General features: G+C 37.1%; 1 protein-coding gene across 4 annotated transcripts in view; it reads left to right on the top strand.

Moving 5' to 3' along the window:
- SMARCA2 (SWI/SNF related, matrix associated, actin dependent regulator of chromatin, subfamily a, member 2) overlaps window positions 1-23,714 on the top strand; it is a 115,394-nt gene that overhangs the window by 71,631 nt on the left and 20,049 nt on the right. For all 4 annotated transcript variants that reach the window (XM_065663726.1, XM_065663728.1, XM_065663727.1 and 1 more), the window contains 4 exons: window positions 728-891; window positions 3,350-3,577; window positions 6,591-6,668; window positions 10,774-10,992. In XM_065663726.1, the coding sequence (XP_065519798.1) occupies window positions 728-891; window positions 3,350-3,577; window positions 6,591-6,668; window positions 10,774-10,992 (689 nt within the window). The remainder of the gene's footprint in view (window positions 1-727; window positions 892-3,349; window positions 3,578-6,590; window positions 6,669-10,773; window positions 10,993-23,714) is intronic.

The following is a 23,714-nucleotide window of genomic DNA, read 5'->3' as shown; positions in this document are numbered from 1 at the left end:
GCTTTCTACTACAGGTAGAAGTATAACAAATAAAAGGCAAACAGTGGACCAGGCTAAGGTGATGCATACAGGCTGTTGTCAAAGCACATGGAATTCATCCAGTCAGCAGAGCGCACAGAGCTTGGGTTTTACTTAGACCTTTGTCTATGTTTTCACCATGTTTGAATTCCTTGCCTGCTCTCACTCTGCCATTATGCATCATCACAATCAAGAATTAGATGATCTCGAGGTCCTTTCCAACCCTAACTATTCTAAGATAAGAAGTTTTAAAGAGTTCTCAATCCTTTTGTATTAATTATCACTCTGAAGGCCAGCACAGACATCTTGATAAATCTCTACGAAGGTAACTTCTAAAAATAATTAGGTGCTTTGTGGCCAGAAGACATTAATCAAGCCAGAGCTTTCTTCTGTTTGTGTATATTGAATTGGAATTTATGTGAGTCCTAACAAGGTATAACAATGTTATCCAGCATTTTAAAGTCCACTTTCGGAATGTCAAGGGAAGTACTTAAAAGAGGTATTTACAAGTCTTAGAAGTGATAGCCGATGGACCAAAACGCTCATGGCCAGTGTTTATTCTGTATTACAGAAAATGTGGTAAAGATAGCAAAGAGCAAGCGAGCTAAAATTTCTCTTCCACGTTTACGTTTAGTAACAGACATTGTATTTCTATTATGTCAATTCACATCTTTGTGATAGGTTTGTGGGGTTTTTTATTTCTTTTCAGGCACAACAAAATCGGAGGATCGAGCTGCTCTTTTGAAGAAATTCAATGAACCTGGGTCACAGTACTTTATCTTCTTGCTAAGTACAAGGGCTGGAGGGCTAGGCTTAAATCTCCAGGCTGCTGACACTGTCATAATCTTTGATAGTGACTGGAATCCTCACCAGGTTACTTCTATTTACTTATCTTCATGAAATGTGCAAATAATTCATGATGCTTTTTGGATTGCTTCTTTAAATTTGGGATATAGCCAGGGAGGTGGAGGTGGGGGGGTAAGGGGGAAAGGAATAAGTCCAGGGAAGTCATAAAGTGCTGCTTTGGGAAGAATTAGCAAGGCAAACTGATGAAATCACAAAGTTTTTTGGTTTCAGTCACTGAAGTAATTCTGTGTCTGTGTATGTATATTATATAGGAACCTTATAACCTGCTTCATTTATGTAACTGTACTTATTCTTTAACCTTAGGACATTAATAAGTAGCTCCCCGTTGAGTCTTCATTAGGTAGGTTGGAATATTTTAGTAAGGGCTGTGTAGAGTACTGTCTGTCTCAGGAAGTTACAGGACGTATCAGTGCAGCAGTCTTGGCCTGAAACACTGACCTTGCACTGTGCGTTGGTGTGGGTGGGTAATAGTGAATACACATCATCAGGAAAAGGTGGTATCAAACCACTCTGTCTTATTTCAGGAAGCCAGAAGAGGTAACTGAAGTCTTTGTCACTTAATGTCTTTTCTTTTTTTTTTTTTCCCTTATATTAATGTCCTGGGTTCAGCTGTAACAGTTGTTTTTCTCCTTCTTAGTAGCTGGTACAGTGCTTTGTGTTTGGCTTTAGTCAGAGAACAGTGCTGCAAACGCACAGATGTTTTTAGTTGTTGCTAAGTAATGCTTACTCTGATCAAGGACCTTTTCAGTCTCATGTTCTGCCACTGAGGAGGGGCATAACAAGCTGGGAGGGAGCAGAGACAGGACACCTGACCCAAACTAGCCAAAGGGGTATTCTATACCACAGCACGTCATGCCCAGTATATAAAGTGGGGGGAGTTACTGGAAGGCCCACATTGCTGCTCGGGCTGGGCTAGGTATCGGTCGGCGGGTGGTGAGCAATTGTATTGTGCATCACTTGTGTTTATTGTTTTCTTTTGCTTTTCTCCTTTTAGATTTATATTCTCTCCCCTTGTTATTTCCTTTACCATTATTATTATTATTGGTGGTAGTAGTAGTGTTATATTGGACTTAGTTGTGTATATACCTTACTATATTGTATTATACCTTAGTTACTGGACTGTTCTTACCTCAACCCATGAGATTTACATTCTTTCAGTTCTCTTGCTTGACACTCTGGGAGCAGGGAAGGAAGAAGCGGGGAGTGAGGGAGCAGAGCTGTGTGGCTTTGTGTTACCAGCTGGGCTTAAACCACGACAGTAAATTAGATACTTCTGAAAGTATATAGTTTGTGTGTTTTCAACTGTTGTGCAAATATATACAAATCACATCGTAGTCAATAGCCACATGTGAAACTAAGGGAAGTGAGACTAAACAGAAATGAAAACTTCTTTTTCCTTGGTTTACCATTTTCCTGTACTTCTGAGAATTATTACATAAATTCTTCTTGTGGCATCATCTTCACTCTTAATGCATACTTCAAATAAACCTTTAGATTGCAGCAGCTGCATCACATGTCGTGCTTGAGGAGGGAATTGTGGGAAGGAAAGAGCTAACAGTGGTATCAAAAGCAAGGTGCCGGACCAAAATAGGCAAATTAATTGCCAGTTTTCTTTTTTTTTCCTCTACATTAAGAAATTTCTGGGTTGTTAGGTGGCACAAAACTGTGATAGTATTTTGAGGTTAGGTACCCTTCATTATTTGACTATGCTGAAGTAGAAATGCATCATTAGAAATTTATCATTTATAGGAATCAATGGATTTCGCTTTTTCTCAAAGAAAATAGATAAAATTTTGATTTAACAAAAGAAATTCTTCACCTCTGTCCTTTCCACTTCCATTATTTCTAAGTGCAATTACCTGACCAAAGAAAAATACTTTGATTCTCATTCTTGTATAAATGAACTTTAAGTCAGTAGGATCATATTTAAGCTTTTTTCACACACAAGTATTCTAATTTAAAAGCCGATTCAACAGATTAAATAACTTTAAGCTAACATATTTAAGAATAATCTACAACCTTTAGTAGATCAGTTTGTTTATGGGTTTTTCCTAGTAATTTTGTTGCTTTCTTTTACTGCACTCAAGAAATATTTTAGTTAGGGTTCATTCTGGTTTGACAAGCCATGATCTTTGAATACAAGGGTTAAAAATAGGTACATCAGCCTTTTTCAGTCATTGCACATGCTTTCACCAAGTTTTTAGCTTACTGCATTTACACTGTACAGAGCATGTCACTGTTTTTTCCTTTCAATTCTCCCTCTGCCTGCATCTTGATGAAGTTTTGAGAAAGAAGACAATGTGGAACCATGAACCATGTGAACTATGGTGTAGACTGTCTTTCGAGTACTTCTTTTTTTTATACCCCCCCAAAAAACCCCAGCATTATAATATCCTTTAAGCAGAGAACAATTGCAGTAGCACACTTAAAATATAAAACACTCTCTGTGTTCTCTGCTTAATAGGACTTACAAGCCCAAGACAGAGCTCACCGAATTGGTCAGCAGAATGAAGTTCGGGTCCTGCGACTATGCACTGTGAACAGTGTGGAAGAGAAGATACTTGCTGCTGCAAAGTATAAGCTGAACGTAGATCAAAAAGTCATTCAGGCTGGAATGTTTGATCAGAAATCTTCAAGCCATGAAAGGAGAGCCTTCCTACAGGCTATATTAGAGCACGAAGAAGAAAATGAGGTAATGTAGTTAGAAATAATCAGTAAGAGGATGTTTTAGGAAGTACTAAGTGATTTTTTTTCATCAGTTATAAAGATTGTAATCTCCTTTGGAATTAGAAGTGTTATCATATTCTTACCGTCCAGTCAAAGAAACAACTTCGTATTTTCTCTCTCCTTTTTTTTTTTTTTTTCCTTGTCACACTGATGGGTTATAATGTAATGATTGTGATGTAATGGTTATGATTTAGTGTAACTTCAGCCAATTCCACCCTTTAATATTTTTGGCAAAAAATTTTATTCAGACAAAGAATTTTTCCTTAACAGATTCTAAAACAGTTCCTAAATCCAGTTTGTATGTTAAACTAAGTAATCTGATTTTCAGACGTGCTGAACAACTAGTATTACCTTAGGTTCAATTATGAAAGACACTGCCTACTATGCTTCTTTTAGGTACTGGGTAAGAGTAAAAATCTGCTTTGACGTGCTTTGAGGTTAGGACAAGCCAGGAAAATAACTGTTGTCCAACCTGGCCTTCTGGTTACCACTTCCTCTTTAAGAAACAATTAGTTGTATAAAAACAGCTATCAAGTCTTTCCTTATAATAGTGGGAAGTGAGGTGATAGAATCACTGACTGTATGTGCCTGTGCTTTCATTGCGTTCTTCACTGGAACTGTGATTGTGGAATGGCAAGTCCCTTCTTGTGCTTGTCACTGAAGACTCTTCTCTTAATGTAAACAGAATTCAGTATTCGTATGACAGGTGCATTTGAGAGAGAGTGTATTAACGTATCAATTATATGAAGACATACACAAAAGAAATCCATTCTGCAGTGACATTTTTCCCCCCCTATACTAGTTAAAATGTCCTGTACTGGTTAAAGACACAAAGATTTCAAGCCTGATTTTGCCTCTGAATATGCCTTGTATGTCTGAATATGGTACACGCTGAAAGAAAAGAAGATTCTATAGTTTGTGTTTCACAGGCATCCTTCCTTATGTAAAGTTTCAAAGACCAAGGAGTTTACTTCTTCAGTAGTTAAACCTTTCCTTTTGTGTAATTTTTTTGTCTTGTGAATTTAGAGAAAGCTAGTACATCTTTAAGATAGAATTTTGTATTGTTTTAGTATTTTTCATAAGAAATTAAAGACGGCTGAGAAACAGTTTACCAGCAATTGTCTTTTATTTAAGGTGTGAATTCGGGAATGGGATGATTTAGATGTATCATTTTTTATCAAGTAAAACTGTAGTTCTCAAGCAGCAAACACCATTTATATGAGTAGATAGATGAACTTGAAACCAATAGAAATTCTCAGTAGGCCTGTGGATATGTTTTTAAATTTGACATAAATATGTTTTCAGAGCTCTCGAAAATATTTATCTGAAAATGTTTCAAAAGTTAGAACTGTGGTTCAGGCCTACTTGACGTGCTTTATTTCATAGATGGCTTCAGAGCAATCTGCTTCTTATGTGTTGTTCAGATGCGCTTAATCTGCCGTCCTGAAGCAAGTGCAGATTTAACAAAGGTTTGATAGCCATAACCTAGCATCAGTCTTTAAACCAAGCATTGGTATTGCAGTCTGACTCCTAACAGGCTGAAGCTGAACCTTTCCAATAAAATTTCTTTGTGAACAGAGACCATGCAAAACTTTGAGCAAACACTGAAAATGCCAATGGAGTAAGAGGGTTTGAATTTGCACCATTCAGCCCTGGTGAGCCATTGCTTCTTCATTGCAACAGCACTGAAAACAAAGTTTGAGTATCGAATGAGAGGTAGCAGTACTAGATAAAGCAAGGAGGTGATTTGTGTGTATTTAGAAAGATATATTGGAATGATAGGAATGTATGACTGGTCATTTGAAGTAACTTGGAGGCATTTTTTCTTGGAATGGGTGTTAATTTTTCTTCTGCCAAGTCTTCCTGGTTGGCAGCAGGATTAGTCAGACTAACCACAGATGATGCTGACATTGTGGCTTCTGCTGTGGGATCCCTTATTTTTTTCAGGTCACAGGTTGCTCTGTTTGAAGTGACAGGAAGCATGTAAAACTTTCATGAGGGTTACATTCCTCACTGATCATAAAAACAAGGATCTGTACTCTTTTTTTCTCTCAGTGTGTAACTGTGTAATTTCCTTATTTGAACATTGAAGGAGCACTAACTAGAAATGGGAAGAACTAGCTCTCTACCATTTTCCCAGTCACTTTTTCCATGTTAAAATTTAAATTACATGTACGTGAAGCTAGAGGCATTTGTTGCAAATTGCATTAATAAGAACTATGGTTTTTTTCTGAGGTTTAGAAATCTTGCCAGTAGAAGGAAAATGAGGTTTGTGGATATAGGTAAAGGCATTTTCTGTTTATTCCTGGAAAACACAAAAGCTACATAACCTTTATTTTTTTTTTTTTTGGTGCCATATGCAGCATTCTGTATTCTCACAGTGTACAAAGCATGAGTTCTCATGAAAAATTTGAAGTCTGCAGCAAACTGTAATACAGGTTCAGCAAGCCCTATGCAGGAACCAGTCTGTTCCACTGTAATGACATGTTTTGTTTGGGTTTGGTTTTTTGTGTGTGTGTTTTTTTGTTGTTGGTGGTGGTGGTTTTTTTTATTTGTTTTTTTTAATTTAACCCAGACTTTTTCATTCTTCTTGCTTTGACAGCAAAGACCTCAAGATGCAGAATGGTATTTCTGAGGGAGTACTGTAAAACAGCAGAACGGAAATGCATATATTTTAGCTGAAGCACTAGCTGTGCTTCTGACCCAGGAAAACCACAACCCAAAATTTCCTGATTGCGTATTTGCTCATTTCCTCATTCTGAATTCATGAAGGTGGTAATAAGTCACAGTTGTCTCTCTGATTATGTCCATTTTGTGTTACTTCTGACTTGCTGAATACTTTAAAAGCTTTAGGTTTATTTTGTAATTTTCACAGGTTTTGTGACAGAAGGAAGGTCAGTGAGACTGACCTGATGGAGGCCATTACTTCAAATTGCATGTAGCTTCTTTCTAATACCTTTACCCATGTGTGTAACCAGGAGGAAGATGAAGTTCCTGATGATGAGACTCTGAATCAGATGATTGCTCGACGAGAGGAGGAATTTGATCTCTTTATGGTAAGGGTTATATGATCGTATGTGTAGTATCTTCTGTGGTGTTTTTGACAAAGGCCTTACCCTTTTGTCATGCAAATTTTAGAAAACTTCGTTGGAGGAATAGGTTTTGTTTATTTGCATTGTTTTTCTGAAGAAACGATGGTTGTCTGCTTAAATAAAGAATTCTTCACAGGACAAAAAGACTTCGGAGATCCTTGCAGACAGTGTAGTGGAACAGTGCCAGTCTGGAGGAAGAGCCTGGCACAACCTGAGAAATTACAGTGCAAAGCTGATAGTCCCAGTTTGGCTTGCTAATACTACAATATACTTTTATTTCTCAACATTTCTTCTGACTTCTGGTCTATGATATTGGCAAGGACAGAGGTGGGGACTTAACAGGATAGTAAATGAGTAGACTGATCAGTGATTAGTGGGCTGACTTTGTGAGCTAACTGGGTTTGCTGATGATTTTGGCAAAGGCCCAGTTAGCTGCATCTCTGCTGCTACAGCTGTCGAACAGTTACTGGAGTAGAGCTAGTGACTGGTTCAGATGAAAGCAGTGCACTTTTATTAGCACTTCCCTTTTTGTTAGTGTTGCTACAGTACTGAAGGAATAATTACTAAAATGTCAGCATAGGCATGGCTCTTGCCTTTTAGTATGTGTACAGTGTGGGGATTGCTGGAAGACCTTTGAGCGTCACTGACACAGCAATAGAAGAATACTTTTAGGGATTTATATTTATTTATTATACTTTTAAGTACCATCCCTCTAATACTACATGGGCTGCTTTGTTCTGCAAAGCGAAATAAGAAAGATACTCATGTGTGTATGAATGAAAGTATATTGGGTAGTATCCACAGAAACAACCATTGATAGTACAACAGGTTTTTAATGTCTCCGGGATTCGCCTGTAAAATGTCACTGTACACAAGTGTGCAGGGGTCCTTTTTACAGAAGTGGCAACAAACCAAAGTGGGACCTGTTGGTTCAGGTGCACAGCTGGCAAAGGCTATGTGTCCCCCATGTGGCCAGTGTCTTCCATCATTGCTGACTTGACAGTTTAGCCCTCTTGTGCAGTTTCACTGGTTGTTACCTCGAAAGAGCTGAAATCCCTAAAGCTAGGCTGCACAGAAAAGAAGTGCTTACAAACACCTGGCTTCTAAAACTTTCCTTCAGTGATTTGCAGGCAAGGAAACCAAGAAGTGGCCCTTTCATCCAAAATGATAAATTTCAGCCAGATTATTTGCTGAAAGTACCCTGAGTTCTATGAAAGCATATCTGCTGCTGTAAAAAGCTTCTCAGTACTTCACCTTCAGACCCAGAAGGAAAGAACTAATCCGTGGATTGAAAGCACCTGATGAATTTGTTTATTTGCAGCAAAGGTCTGCAATGTTATCTTTTTGGATCAAGTTTGAAGGCTGTTAACAACCATTCAGTTAAACAGTTGAGGGCCTAGCGTGAAGACAGTTTTAGCGCTGTGTGGGCTGAATTTATGCTTTTCATACTAATTTACATGAAAGTTTTTCTGGGAGAGTAAAGAGTTAGTAGTAGGTAATAAAAATTTGAGGATGCAAAGCTAGCATGCTTTGAAAGCCAGGGGTTTGAAAATACTTGATAGAAACAGTGAAGTTAAATATTAATGGCTAAAAATAATCTTAATTGTTAATAATTTTTTTATTATTATTTTAGTAAATTGATTAGAAAAGTCTGACGAATAGGTTTGACAGTCAGGGTTGTTTGTCTTTTATCAGTATTTCAGGTCTTGCTTAGTCAGATAAAGGTCACAAAGATAGGTTTGTATACTCGTTACCTCAGTGATATTTGTGGCATCGCATTCACTATGTGTTTTGGTTTGTTTGTTTAACCAAGCCTAGAGGTGTAAAAGCATGTATTTTGCTTATTTAAAGTGGAGACAGTTCCAAAACAGTAGGCAAGAGAGTAGATAAGTTCCTTCAGAGGTTGTTCTGTGGTCACTTTACATGTTAGAAGTATTTTTTGGTGTAGATCTTGAAATGTAGCTGTAGAGCTGAATACAGTGTTCAGAAAGAGGATGTGTGCAAGTGGACTATTTGACAATGAAGTATATAACAATAGGTAAAAAATACTTCGTAAGATATGGGAGTACAGGACCAGAGGTTTTCCAGAGATAAAAGTAGTTTGAGTAATATCCTAAGAATAAATAAATGGTTGTATCTTTTAGTCTCAGTCTGAGAATGTGTTTGGTTTCTCTCCCTGAGTGCTTTTATTTCAGAAAACAGCTATTAACATATACTGCCTTAGTGTTCAGTATTTGTCTTAGAGACATAAACACGGTCATCAGGGAAAAAAAATAAAGAAGTTCAGCATTCATTTCATGTACTTACTATAATACAATGTCCCTGACTTCACTGAAGTTCCCTGGTAAACAATAGAGAAATCTATCCCATCTATCCAATTTGAGCCTTCTCTCAGTGCAGCTTGCTGGTTGCCAAGTTAACAATAAACCAAGCGACATGTCTGGCTGTGATGAGACATTTTTTGAAATTAATTCAGCTTGAATGAGATGTTCTTTAAATGATGAAATATGGAAGTCTTCTATAAAACACTAAAGGCTATACAGCCCATTCATCATTGTCTGAGGTAATGAAGGATGGTGAAAACCCACATGCATTTGTAGTTGTGCCTTGAATGTAGTTGGACCTGCAGACTGAAGGTGCGCATCTTGCATTCTGCTTTTCACTGAATTTGGAAATCAGATTGGGCACCAGACAAGATAATAAAGACCATTTGTAAGGTGCCTGAGGTAGTATTGCAGGCATCTTTGTATTTGAGAAGTGTCAGGATGAGAGAAGATTGAGCATATTGAACAGTGCCGTCGTTAAACCTCAGTTGGTAAATTTGTCTGGATTTGAGTTGCCTCTATAGATAGATAGTATCTCTGAATTTATGCATATCTATGTCTTGGCTGGATGTATGAAAGGATGATATGTCTAGTTGGCATCCTGTATAAGCGCAGCATCATGCACACAAGGGGTTTGTGCATATCTGAGAATGCTTTTCACAAATGTTTGTGGGCCAAAGCGGTAGCCCGTTGTGATGCTACAGCCAATTCTGGTGCCAGGCTAGTTATGTTAATTTTTCAAATATGGAAACTAAGTGCTTGGTGACCACCTATTTATTTTCTCTGCTTAGCAGCTTACTGCTGTTTCAGTACTTCAAAAGGCCTATTTAAAAGGCTATTCATATTACCTGATATGGGCTACTTAAAAAAATGCAAATGGAATTCACAGAACCGTAGAAGCCTAGGTCAGCGTATAGTCGATAGAGAGAGGTGGATGTTTCCCTCAGAGGATTATAAAGCACCTCACTGACAAATCTACAGTAGGTAATTTAAATGTGTCCTCAGTGTCCATATCTGTTGTATGAGGTGATTGTTTACCACACTTGAAATTAATTTATGTGATAATTTCAACTTCAGCTTAACATCTTAACATTACTTTCAGATGTTTTTAACACTTTACCTAATCTTACCTGACATTTTTGTATGGTTTGGGTTTGTTGTTTCTTTTTTTTTTTTTTCCTAGTATAGCAGTAAGATCAGGAAAAATTCAGTGCTTTAAGCATCTTTGCTTTAAGCATGGCTGGCACTGTGTAGGCAAGATTTTCTCTGAATTCTTCTCTCAATTCCCTTTTTCTAATAATAGCTTTTTTTCCTTCTGATATCCAGGCTCACAAACCTAGTGTGTTTTCAGTTATTCTTTCTAGTTACATAACGCCTCATGGGAATGTTCTAAAGGCATGATTAGTTACCTTCAGATCACATTTATGAATACAAAGAAACCATAAAACCTGTGCTGAAAAGGAAAAGATGTGTTTAATTAACACAAGTGCTTGTATCATTTAGCTGCTGCTAAGTTGTCTCAGTTACCTCACTAAAAGCTAGTTACGGAATAATGAACTGAAAATCATAAAATGTAGCTACTTTTTATAGTTGCATTTAAAAAGTATTTATAAGCTTATGGAAGGGGAATACCTGCAAATGACTTGGTTTAAAGTTTCAAGTATCATTAGATAGCCAGGGGTTTCCATGGTCCACTTAATATTTGCCCTTGAAATCATTTTATCCTTTTCCAACTGCCATTGCAGCGCATGGACATGGACCGTCGCAGGGAGGATGCAAGAAACCCCAAGCGTAAGCCGCGCTTGATGGAGGAAGATGAATTACCATCTTGGATTATTAAGGATGATGCTGAAGTTGAAAGGCTTACGTGTGAAGAAGAAGAAGAGAAGATATTCGGAAGAGGGTCCCGTCAACGCAGGGATGTGGACTACAGTGATGCTCTTACAGAGAAACAGTGGCTGCGGGTAGGTTGCCCTTTTTTTTCCTTTACAGTTGAAATTTATTCATTTGTGTTGTTTCTTTTTCCTATTTGAAGACTGCAGTTGCACCAGGAAGAAAAAGCACAATATTATAGTCAAGGCCTAAATATTCTTGTTATTCAGCTTCTGCTGCTGTGTTGAAGGCATAAGTAGATTTTAAGCTGCATTGCTGAAACTTAAGTCAGTGTTATTAAATGCTGAATCAGGATAGCTTTTTCATGTAATTATTCTATCGCCATGAATCTTGACATATTTCTTACATCTTAATTCTGTAAGTGCTGTCTTAAAGGTACATCAAGAATGCTTTCACAGTGAAATAAGACCAATGATCTGGGTATATTACAGCTTTCTGTGCTGCAGAAGCTTAATTTTGTTACGGTTTTTAAACACCTCTTAAGAATTTGGAAACTTTGACCAATCTTTTTTCTCTCATGCCGTTTCATTTCCAAGTCCGGAGCATTTCTTAGCTCCTTTGAGATTAAGACTCTTGATAAATCATACAAGAATTTAAATAAAGATCCTAAACTTAACTCACACCACATCTGTGATTTTGTTGTACTTGAGGATTTCAGCTATTCTTCTGTGAAATACACATCTGATGAACTCTAATGCATGTACCTTTTCAGAATGACAGTAACAGGTGGTAAGGAGGTGAGGGTTGATTGTTGGAAAGTCTTTTCAAAACCAGGAAATCTGTTTTTAATGTATGTCAACAACTTCATTGGAGATACGGACAGTGGGACTAATGCACCCTCAGCAAGTTTGCTGATGATACCATGCTGTGTGATTTGGTTGGTACGCTGGAGGGAAGGGATGCCATCCAGAGGGACCTTGATAGGCTGGAGGGATGGGCCAGTGAAAGCCTGCCAGTGTTCACAGCAGGTTGGACGGGGCTTTGAGCAACCTGCTCTAGTGGGAGGTGTCCCTGACCATGGCAGTGGTTTGGAACTGGATGATCTTTAAAGATACCTTCCAACCCAAACCATTTTGTGATTCTATGATAATGTTATGATTTCCAAAAGGTACATGTAAAATACTGTATGTGCAAAACTAGTCTACATCGATAGTGGTGAGTTTTGTCATTAACGTAACTACAGACCTAATGCAACATGTACAGTGTAGTTTTTGTGTATAACTTCCTAAAAATGCGTAGAAGTCTTACCTACTTCAGTTATAAACGATGATTTTGAGAGTGCATTGTGCAAAACTATGCTAATTGAGTTTCTGCTGCTGCTTTGGGAGCAAGTTTTGTGTTATACATCAGCTGTAAGTCTAAGCAAGTTTATGAAACTACAGTAGTTTGATACTTGATATTTTCAAGTAGTCAGTGGAGAAGAAAGACCTAGAAACATAAACTTTCACCTCGGACATTTACCCATTACCCGTTACTCCTGCAGTGGAGTTGATTGCAGTATAGTGTACATCTACTCAAGGTCATTTTAAGCTAATTATTTTTAATGATGGAATACCCTCACTATGGCAACATACACTTTAGCTTTGGCTTTTATATTTTTTTTGTCTTGAGTTGCTTATGATGTTTGTGTTAAGCACTTCACTGTCAAAAATGCCAGCCCTGAAATATCATCTAACCCGTCTTCCTACTTAGGGTGGAATCAGCCACTCCTGTATCCTTTATAATAGATACTCATCTGTTCTTTCAAGCCTTCCATAATAGTGAATTTCGAAGGGGAGTGTATTTACCTATTCAGCTTTCCTTTATATTTCATCTGAATTTTCCTCTTGGCTTTTAAGCCAATTACTTCTTGTTCTGATCATTCTGGTCATGCGGAACAGGCTGCTGCTTTTCTTTTTTCAACATTTCTTTATGTCTTAGAAAAGATGTTTCCCTCTTCAGTCAATTCTTAACATTAGCAACCACTGCTCATTCAGTCTTCTCCCATAATTGCAGTTTTCTAGATCTCTTGATTGTTTTCACTGATTTCCCCTGGCTGCTCTATGTGTGACTGACGCATTTCTACAAGCTTGGCCAAAAGCTAGGCAACAAAATTCCAGGTGCAGTGCCGTTTGAACGAGGAGGTGGAGTTCTCTTGCGTAATTTCTAGGATACTTACGCCTTATAATTCAGTATTTTATTTTTTTAATACTAAAGGTCTTGACTCATGTTATATTTTTGATCCAGTATAACCCCTTAATCCTTTTTTGTGGATCTACTTGCTGGCCAGATTTTCAGAATCATATTTTGTGTAGTTGATCTTTCCTTCCTAGTAAGAGGGTTTAACATATGCCCTTGTTGAAACATATCCAAGTTTTCTTCTCCAAAATTACTCTGAATTTTAAGCCTGTCCTCAGGCGAACTCCTGGCAAGCTTGGTGTTCTTTGTAGATTTAGTAGGCATACTTCCGATTCTGTCTTCCTGCAGATACTTAAGAGCACTGAAAAATGCTGCACCATTTGATAAAGAGCCATTAAGGACTATTGAGGAAACAATTTCTTACCAGTTCTCTGTGTATTTGATAGCAGTTGTTTTCACTGTTTGCTTCTGAGACTGTTGAGTGAGGCCAGGTCAGAAAACTTGCTAGTCCAGATGATACATATACTGCACCTTTTTCAACATGGCTTGTTATTCTGTTGAGAAAAATTAGTCTTCCTTTTTCTCCCTATGTAGTTAGTAAGCATGTTCTCAAATTAGCTAAGCTAAAGCCAAGTCATACTGCTTCACAGTGCATTGCAGTCACTAGTGTGAGTCTATTTTATACATACTTACATTTTCAGGTGAACTTGAGAGTATGTTGAAACAAATGCAATTGTAAGAACTATTTGTACTTTTAGACTTCAGAGGAATTATATTTATGACGTACCACTGCTTATGCAGGTTCAGAATAAAAACTACAGTGGCTGGATACTGAAATCCTGGTCAAGTTTTCTGAGGTTTTTCATCTTTATTTGCTATGTGTTTGTATGTGTGTGTAAAAGACACACAGAAATGAGAGTTCCTTGTCCCACCTATTGGCCTCCCATGACCATCACTTTTATGTCTTTGAGAATGTGTTTGTCTTTTTCTGTAGTACGTTCTCTGGAAGGTGTAGAAGAAGCAGTAATAGTCTCGTACGTTTTCAGTGGAGTCTTCATAGAAACGTACAAAATCGTGGTACATAATTTATGATCATTTGTAACTTGTGGTTTTGTCACTATAACTTGCAACAATATTATGAATTAATTATTTTGTGTTAACTTGGATGCGGTGAACTACTTAGGTCAGTAAAACTGCAAAAAAAAGAGAAGAGCTGGCAAGTTCTGAATTAAGAATAGTACATTAATTCATAAAATACCCTTTTTACCTGATGTTCTGTATCATGCGCTCTCCAAAACAACTATAAATACTTCTATTTTATTGCAATGTACAGAAGAATGAGATCTGTGTACTAGCAGCAAGTGATGCTCTTCATTTCTTCTTTTTTTATGGCTCCTCTTACAGCTTTATAGCTGTGTTCTCATGGGGTTTTCTGGAGTAAAACTTTGCATTTCTGAATGGTAAGTTGGTTTTGTAATACTGATATCCAGTCCTCAGCTGTCTCTTTTTCACTATGTCTTACGGAAGTTGATTAGATCTCTTCGTTTCTGGGGAGTTTTGCCTCAGTCAGCAGCCACAGCTTGGACTGTGGTGATCAGCTGCCTGCTCCTTTTCAGTTAGATCCTGATCCCTCTAGTGATGCACCCAACACTGAAATATTTAGTTAAGGTCATGGCAGATCCCCACAGATTCTGCCACACATCTCAAGGTTTGTATGCACGCATGTATGCTGACCAAGTGTATCAGCTCCCTCCTTGCTAGGAGGTCAAGTATCTGGGTTTGGAAGGAGAAGACAAAATAATTACAGAAGCCAAACCTGTGAACATAGTCAGTGTTTAGTAAGATTGTGCTGCTGGCCTGAGCAACCTGTAATTCTGTAACAGCCTCCAGGGAAGCTGTAAGACACAAACGGCTTCATCACTAGCTGTCGCTGCAGCCTGCTGTTCTGTAGTTGTTGGCATGACAACCGTATTTCCTAAAAAAAAAACCCAAAAACAAAAACCCCAAACAAAACAAACAAAAAAACCCAAACAAAACAAACAAAAAAACCAAACCAAAAAAAAGCCCACAGAAACCACACACAAAAACAGAAAGGAGGAATTTGCTTCCTGATCCTGTGAAGCTTTTGTAATCTTGAAGTATTTCATGCTTTAGCAGGTTCTGTCCCTTCACCACTTGTAACAGGATTGCAGAATACTTTGCTGGATCCCATATCAGATTGTTTTATAGAGGGGTCATCTACTAAGGGCTCCATTGCTTAGGAGAGGCTTCAAGAATCAGGATTTGAGTAGTTACAAGACCCTTAAAGAAGTTGCACCTGGATTCAGCTTCTAACTCAATTTAATTGCTGCATAGGTGATACGAATAAAGTTTTCTTTCCTAGTTGTGGAGTTTATTTGAAATAGCTTACCATGTTGGCCAGGGAAACACACTTGAGTCCAAAATGAACAGTGTCATTTGCCTCGTGCAGACATGCAAGCACATCAGCTATTGTGGGCTACTTGTTTTGCTGATACAAAAATTGTAAGTGAAATTCTAGCATTTGGTCAGTTTATTGAATTTAAAGAAAATCAGTGGTGGTTTTCACACCTGCAGAATATCTGGTTAATACATTTAAACAAAACTGTGACTTATTTTTTTTTTTGTTTGTTTTTGTTTGCTGGTAAGGTGAATGTGTTGTTTAATAAATCAAACTACTAGCAGGAAAACATTGGATGTGTTTTCAGCTGTTTCCTCATCAGCTTGAACACTGCATAACTTTTTGCTTGTAGACACTCTCTAATAGTCAGTTAAAAAATCTGGCACCAGAAATAGTATAGCTGGGTCAGCTTGTTTATACAACTTGTCACGAATTACTGAACACTTTTCAGTTAAGTTTGTATTTTCTGGTAAACCTTCAATTTTATGTATACAACTTTAGTGTCAATACTAAGAAGATATTTAAGACGTGGTTTGGTAAACTTTGGTAGTGAAATGTAGTCTTAGTCTAATTAAATACTGAAATAGCGGTACAGAAAATCAGCATTAGATTTGATAATTGTTTTACCTTCACTTTTAATCTGTTGGTTGTAATGGAGTTTTTTATAGTTTATACTAGGGGCTGGGATTCCATGAAGGAGGAGAAAGTTCATGTACACAATGCCTCCCCACCCCTGGTTTTGTCTCTTACTTAACTCCGCTGTAGCATTTCTGGTTACAATTGCAAAGTTTCCTGACTTGCTGCCAAATCTGTTTAACAGTTGAGTATTTACCCAGGGCGTTTGAAGAAAATTGCTTTCTGATCTCAGCTTTGCTCTGTAGTGTTGAAGTGCAAGACCAATTGAATTTGATAAGTTCTAGGGAAAACAAGTCACATCTAAAAGACTTTGTCACTGAAAGCTTAAAAAGTCCGCCATCTCGGGGTGTTGTCTGTTTTGTGACGAGCAACCATCAGAATGTCCCAAGTACCATTTTCTAATATGCAAGTTGAGGCTGACAAATTTTATGCATGGGGAAGCTGATTCCTTGTAGGAAGTTGGACATGACTTTAAGGTCTCACAAAACCAAGCCATTCTTGTGTTCTGTTACTGTCTTTCACACCCTTTTCAGGAAATTCTGTTCAGAATCTATTCAAGAAAAGGAAAAAAGACTACTTTTAAGTAGTAGTGTGAAAACTTGTGAAGCAGTTTAGAGGAAAGGGGCTTTTCATGGCTCTTGATGTATGAGAGGGAATTTAAAGCTATCTACCTGATAGCTTTGGTTCTCTGTTTTGGCAAGACGTGTTTGTCAGAATCTAGAGGCAGGATTGAGAGTATTAATTTGGAAACTAACAAAGTGTTTTGAAATGTCTCTTCGGTATTTGAGAGATACTCTTAATAAAGCAATTTTTAGCATTTCAAAAATAGTTTTTGTGTTAGAAAGACCTCAAGTCAGGAAATCTGACTACATATTTCAGAGGAGTAGCTATCAGTAAAACATCTTGCTGTATTTTCATATGATTCTTTTTTTAGTCTGTGATTTCGTCCATATGATGTTGCATGTAAAGTAATAAATATTATTAACACAATTTTGATTGAAATTGTGCATGTATTCTCCCGTAGAAAACATTAGTGTAATAGTCTCATATGAATACCCTTCTGTATTTATAAGAGATATGAGCAGTATTGTTAACATTAGACTAAAATAAATTGCATTTTCTTTGAAATGGCTGTACTTTTCTGAAGTACCATGTTTACATAGCCTGGCAACCATGAGCTAAAACTCTAGATTTCAGCCATTGTTATATTATTATTGTTTCAAATGTTAAATTTTGCATGAAAAAAATCAGCCGTGTGGTTAAGATGCCCACAGTACTCTTTGTGTGGAAGGTCAACGTTCAGATCAACTTCCAAAACTGAAACAAAAGCAGCTATTAAATACTTTACAAAATCCACAAAAAAAAAAAAAAAGAAAGTCTGCATCGAAAGTTTGAAACATCATTGTTGCTAGGGGCATTTGGCAGCAGAAAGAGAAGCAGTAAATATTTCAATACTTGGTCCACTGTATTGTTATGTTCTCTGACATGCCTTGACAGTAATGGTGATAGGTCATATGCAGTAAGAGACATTTTGTCACCTAATCAAACTTTTGAATAAGAGTCACCTGTGTAGGTGATGGGAAGCTTCACAGCAATGTTTTCCATGCAGCTGGCCCAACAGGCAGTAGTAGTTATCCTTTTGCAGGATCAGTGTACATACACAGAGCACTGCTGCTTTTATGGAAACACACAAATGAAAGCAGTATGTCTCTTCTTGCATGTAAACAAATATGGAAGTAATAACTTATTAACTATGAAAGAACAGGAAAGTTTCAGACTAAACTTCCTGAAGAACTCAGCCTATCTTCAGCATGTCATGAGTGGAAGACTTTAGGTAGTTTGCTTCCTTTGGCAACTGCAACAGTATTTTATGAAAGACAAGGTAAACAGTAACAGAAAATCCTTGGCTCAAGATTCGGAAGCCATCCTATTTAAGTGTTTATTAGTGGTCAGATATAAATGTGTTTCTGATCAGCTTTTGTATTCTTGATCTCCTTATCAGACTGGGAGACAGTAAATCAGAGGAATGTTGTAGAATTCATGGTGGTTTTTTGTTTTTTTTTTTTTTATTTATTTGGGATCTGGTCTTTATTGTTGAGTATTTTCATGACTTCACTGCAGCTTTACTAAATTGTCTTAAAATTTTTTGTAAGTTCTAATCAACTGTTTTAGCAAATCCTAAAAAAAATGGAAATAAAAAATTATCTCAGAAGTGGGATATATCCCTCCAGTAAAATACTATTTACCGAAGAAGGAAGACCTGGAAGTGAATCCCACAGTAAAAACTGAGCCATAGCAGCCTCGATTTTATTTTCGTTCTAAATGGTGAGATGGCAAGGAAAATAGAACATCTGTTGTAGGACCCCAAATGTTATGCTGTTGACTAAATTCTGTGCTAATTACTTTAAAGGAATTTAGGAAAAAGGGAGAAAAGTAATCTTCCCTTGGCACCCCTCAGCAAAGGTAGTTTTCTCATGGAATTAATTTTCCTTGCCCCCTCTTTTAAGGAAGATGTGTACTTGGTCAAGAAAAAAAAGCATAACTGGAATACTGATTGTCTTACAACACCCTTGTCATGGTCTAGTGGGAAGTGTCCCTGCCCATGGCAGCGGGGTTGACAATCTTAAGGTCCTTACCAGTCGTGACCATTCTATTATTCTGTGTTTCTATACAGTCCCCTACACTGCTGAAATAGGTTTTCCTGAGTCAGAATTCTGGATAAGTCACATCGAAAATGCTGACAAAAATAAAAAAGGAAGAAAATATTCCTCTTCCACTATTCCTCACTGAAAAAAATAGTCACTAAATGCTCCAGAATCATGTCCATGCAACAAACATATGCATCTCTGTCATACAGAACAAGATAAAGGGGGAAAAATGAGGCATCTTGTCATGATAGATTTTACTTCAGGATGGATTACTTGTGAATCTGAAGCCAGAGAACATGTATCTTCCATCAGCTTTTTTTCTGTGCTGGTAAGAAATGCATGCAATAGATCATTCACAAATGGAAACTCTGCAACAGGTACCAGGGAAGACTTATTGGCAGTCAGAGCTGTCTTTCCCTAAACAGAACCTTTCCACGATTAGTATGAAATAATGTTTCCTACTTAAGTTCCTTTCAAGAGGTTTTCTTGGATTTTCTGCCCATCCATTTTACTTAAGCAAGCCTCCAGCACCTGCAAGTATCAAAACTGCACGCACTTCAGCTGTCCTTACCAAGCTTGTTGAGAGGTTCTTAGAATTCTTTATTTCTTGACATATTCATCTTTATTTTTTGATCTGTTTCACTGTTAGCAAGGGATACTTGAAGAAATCAGGACTTTCTGTACAGAAGAAGTGTAGCCACTCATGACTTAATAGTTTTGTTTATAAATCTTGTAGATAAAAGCAAATATACAAAAGTAAATAGCCATTTTTATATGTCTTGATTATATCCACTGAATATTCATACATGCACATTAAATAATTGATAATTTTCTCCAGAAAATTTGAATTTATACTTTAAAAACTGAGTATGTATAGATAACTATATATATAATAATAACTTTTTAAAAATCCGCACATGCCATGGCTCAATCATAGTTATTTCCTGTTTTGTTGTCATTTAGTTATTTGAGGTTACAGTTGCAAACTAAAATTAGTTCTGCTAAATTAGTCTTGAAGGATAGCTTTGGTCATATTAAGTGTACTTCTTTATAACTGTGTGTCTGTAAAGATTGTTATTTTTTTCCCCATTTATTTGCTTGCAGTATTTTCATAAGTGATAGCCTTGCAGTGTCTTTCTTTAGTTGTATTCATTCAGTCTGTGAATTTTACTTCTAATTATTCTTCCAAAGATAACTGCAACTATTTCCAATGCCAGAATGTTAACGCTCTTAACTCTTTGAGTCATCAATATGCTGTAAGGTTCTGAGCAATCTGAAGGCAATCTGAAATGTGGAGGATGCCATCTATTTCAGATACATGAAATATAGGTATATGTGGTATATATGCTGTTATAACATCCGTTTCAGAATATATTTGTTTATCATCTGGCAACTTTCATGTGCAGTGTATCAGAAGTCCACAATATATTCTTCTCTGGTCTTGAATGAGGGAGTTTTTTCATTGTGTTCAGAAACAGGCTATTACTCCACGTGCAAGAGTTGTTCAGCGGGTAATCTAGCCATCTAAAAAGAAGGTGGGAAGATTTAGGAATAAACCAAACAAAGCCCGCCACAACAAAACAGTTGAGTGAGAAAGAGTAAGAGCTTGAAATCGATAGTTTCTGGCACAGAATTTGTTTGGATTCTCCACCACCCAGCCCCTCACCCCTCCGCAGCCTCTTTCTGCTGCTCCTAGGTTAGGTTGGTTTCTCAAATCAGAAAGGAAACACTGAGGATAAAAGCTTTAATCCTGTATATGGTGCATTGATGTCTGGAGGGAAGGGGCCAAGCCATCTTAATGTTCATTTCATTAAGATAAAATCAGGGAGGGATACAGGAAGAGATCTTGTGTTCTGTTCGTTTCCCATTTAACCTGAACATACTTTCAGCATTATGAAGCAGACTTACTACATGGTTTCACTTTTATTTTGTGGGTACTCTTTCTTTGACTATAAGTTGTATTAATAGCTTTTGCTATGCCTTAACTTTCTCTAATAACAATACTGTAGTTAATCTCCAATCAAAAGGAAAATAACTGTCTTACAATGTTGTCTCATTGCAATCTCAGAGACAGGCTTTAGACACCAAAACTGATTTTATGCTGAGCACGCCTATTGATTCACCGTGTTGACCACACTTGGATCTCCCGATTCCTGTAAAATGAATTCAAAACTAATATAAAACTAGCAATTGTTGAACTCATGAGACAAAACCCAGAGCTATAGCTTTTAGTGGTTACTTAGGTCCATAATTCTCTGTTGAAAAGATGCTCAGTTATGGCGCTGTGTTATGCTCCCCGGAAGTGAAGGATACATCTATATGTCCCAGTCTTCAAATGGAGAAACAAAACAGCTTCCATTTGATCTTTGCTTTGTTTCTGTGGTGGTATAGCTATATATGTGTTCTCTAAGAGTACTTGAGACACCTAATTTCCTTTCTGAAGAGGAAAATGTAATTGCAAGCAGCCGTAGGAAGGCCAGTGGTCTCAGAAGTAACTTACACTTGCCTCCTAAAAAAATCCATTTTTGGGTTGGGGGGGTTGACACGGAACTTATTTTTGGAGGAAGGCAGTTTGTCTCTTTAATCTGTGGTCATTATGTTCTTTCTTAAAAATTCTTGTGCTCTTAACTCTTTAGCAAGGAAATTGCTTTTTGTACGTGGACCAGGATGCAGCAATAAATTCAGAAAAGAAGGAACATTTTGTTAGTATTAGGCTTAACACTGGGTCCTCACACTTTCACTGGCATCACTGTCTTTCATGAGGTGCCCAATCCTTTGCAGAATTTGACATTAAATTTTCAGAGCTTTCTTTCAAAAAAGGGAGTCTCCAAACTTTATTGTACTCATGTCCCGTTTCCTTAAGGGAAGGAAAGTGTTAAATTTTTATTTGTGTACTGTTTTCCTCAACTCCCTTACTGTTCACCTCACTAATCCAGAGGCATTTGAGCATGGGAGATGTCTGTGCTATCTGGCAGTCTTGCACAGCCCATCATCTGGAACTGAGAGATTTGTTTCTGGGATTTGTATCATTATCGTACTGGTGAAGGTTTGGAAGGGCATTCTTTTCGGTGTGGCACTTCAGCCTAGAATAGTAAGCTTTTCTAACAAAGAGCTCAGTCAGATGAATTAGTTTAGTAAATACTTTATTGCTAATACACACATGCATGGATCATATCTCTAGACATAGGCACAGAGCATTAATCTATCTTCTGATAATTGATTTATACGAGGTTTTTTTAAGCCATTTTAAGCCATATTTTAAGGAAGCATAAATCATACAGGTTTAGTTTTAAATATTACTGTTTATATTCAAAATATAAATTTTCACTTGAGAACTAATGTTAGGAGCCACAATAGCAAGAGTTTTGAACTGCTGGTATTGTCACACTGATTTTCAAGTGGTGTCACTAAAAAATAAGGAAAATTGACTTTACATTCATGGTTGTAAATTTTGAAAGCTGGGTATAGTAACTGATACATTACTAGCTAAGTAGGCAGTTATGTATTTCTTTGCAGATCTGTAGTATGTTAATTAATTTGCTATCTGCTGGTCACTAATTTTGAGAGTGCAAGAGTATATGTTAGCTTACTTGGATTTTAGGGTGGGTTTTTTTTTTCTTTACTACATTGCTGCATGTGTTATTTAAAAAAAAAAAAAGAAAAGAGTTTTTACTTTTATCTTTTTAGTCCTCGGGTTTTTTTTCCAAAATATTACTGAATGCAAACATGGATTTTATGCAGAATTCTAAAATAAGATGTTAGTAAACTCTCAGGACAGCACCACTTTGGTTTTTGGTAAAGCAAACAAAAATACTAATATATTTTAGTCAACTGAGTAGCAGTTTTCTGTGAAGAACCACAAAATGTTACTAAAGTTACAAAACAATAAGTTAACTGTTTTTTGGGGGGGTTGGGGTTTTTTTTGGTGGGGGAGGGTGTGGGTGGTGTGGGGTTTTTTTGTTTGTTTTTTTTTTTTTTCTTCTTAATTTCTTACAAATCGGAGTAGATTTTTTTATCAGTGTTAGTAACCAAAACAGGATCTGTTCACTGTGGAGCAATAAGAATGCATTTTCTACAATAAATGCATTTTTAAAATGCATGCAATTTATTTCAGCTTTAAAATAGTGCATGGAATTGTCTAATTGTGCTGTTATAATTAAAATGCTAACAAGAATCAGTTACTGCCCAGCTAAAAATCTAATTTGGATGCCTGGAATAATAAGGGGAGAAATATGATAAGTAGTTGTCAATATTGAAGCAGGCTGGAGGAGGAAGGCTTCGGGCCTTGTAGTAGGTAGAATGAAACAGCAGATTTGAGTATCCACAATCTTTTCAGTATTAAATTTTCAGTAAAATAACATTACTTGTATATGAAAACATAGCCTTTCCCCAGCTCTCTTTTTTTTCCTGATCAGCTGATGAAGAGACTAGCAGCTCGCTGCTTTGCTGGCTTGTTAATTTTATCCCCACTAACTGTGATTTCCGATAGTCGGCCTGCTGATAGTGGTAAGGTAAATATCCTTTTTCATTGCCGTCTTGAAGATTCAGTAGAACTACATCACAGGCATGCGTAGGTGTGTAACACATCAGAAGTCAGTGTTCTCTGTATTTCAGTGTACAACTGAGTACTAAAGGGGAGCAGTGACATTAATTGTTGACAGCCTTGCTGTATTTATTATTAGCTTTTCTTGCTTCTAAGATAATGCAGAGAAATTTCCTTTTCTTAATCTTCTTTAGCTGCAGTGGTTTTTAGTGGGTGTCCAGCTTTATTCAAATTAATATTAATGAATTTGTGTGCAGATTTCTTTTTTTCCTTTTTTCTTCCTAACTCGTCAGATCTCAAGCTTCCTTCATAGTGGTTATCTGAACGCTGTAGAAGCATGATGTAAATTGTCTTTTGATTATTAAGGCCTAGTTTCAGGCTGTCCCTCAGGATTCTGTGTTCGTGTTTATTCTGTGGATTTGCACGTCG

The sequence above is a fragment of the Lathamus discolor genome, chromosome Z, assembly GCF_037157495.1.
Source record: "Lathamus discolor isolate bLatDis1 chromosome Z, bLatDis1.hap1, whole genome shotgun sequence".
NCBI classification, from domain to species: Eukaryota; Metazoa; Chordata; class Aves; order Psittaciformes; family Psittacidae; genus Lathamus; species Lathamus discolor.
This window is presented reverse-complemented; position numbering and strand designations above follow the sequence as displayed.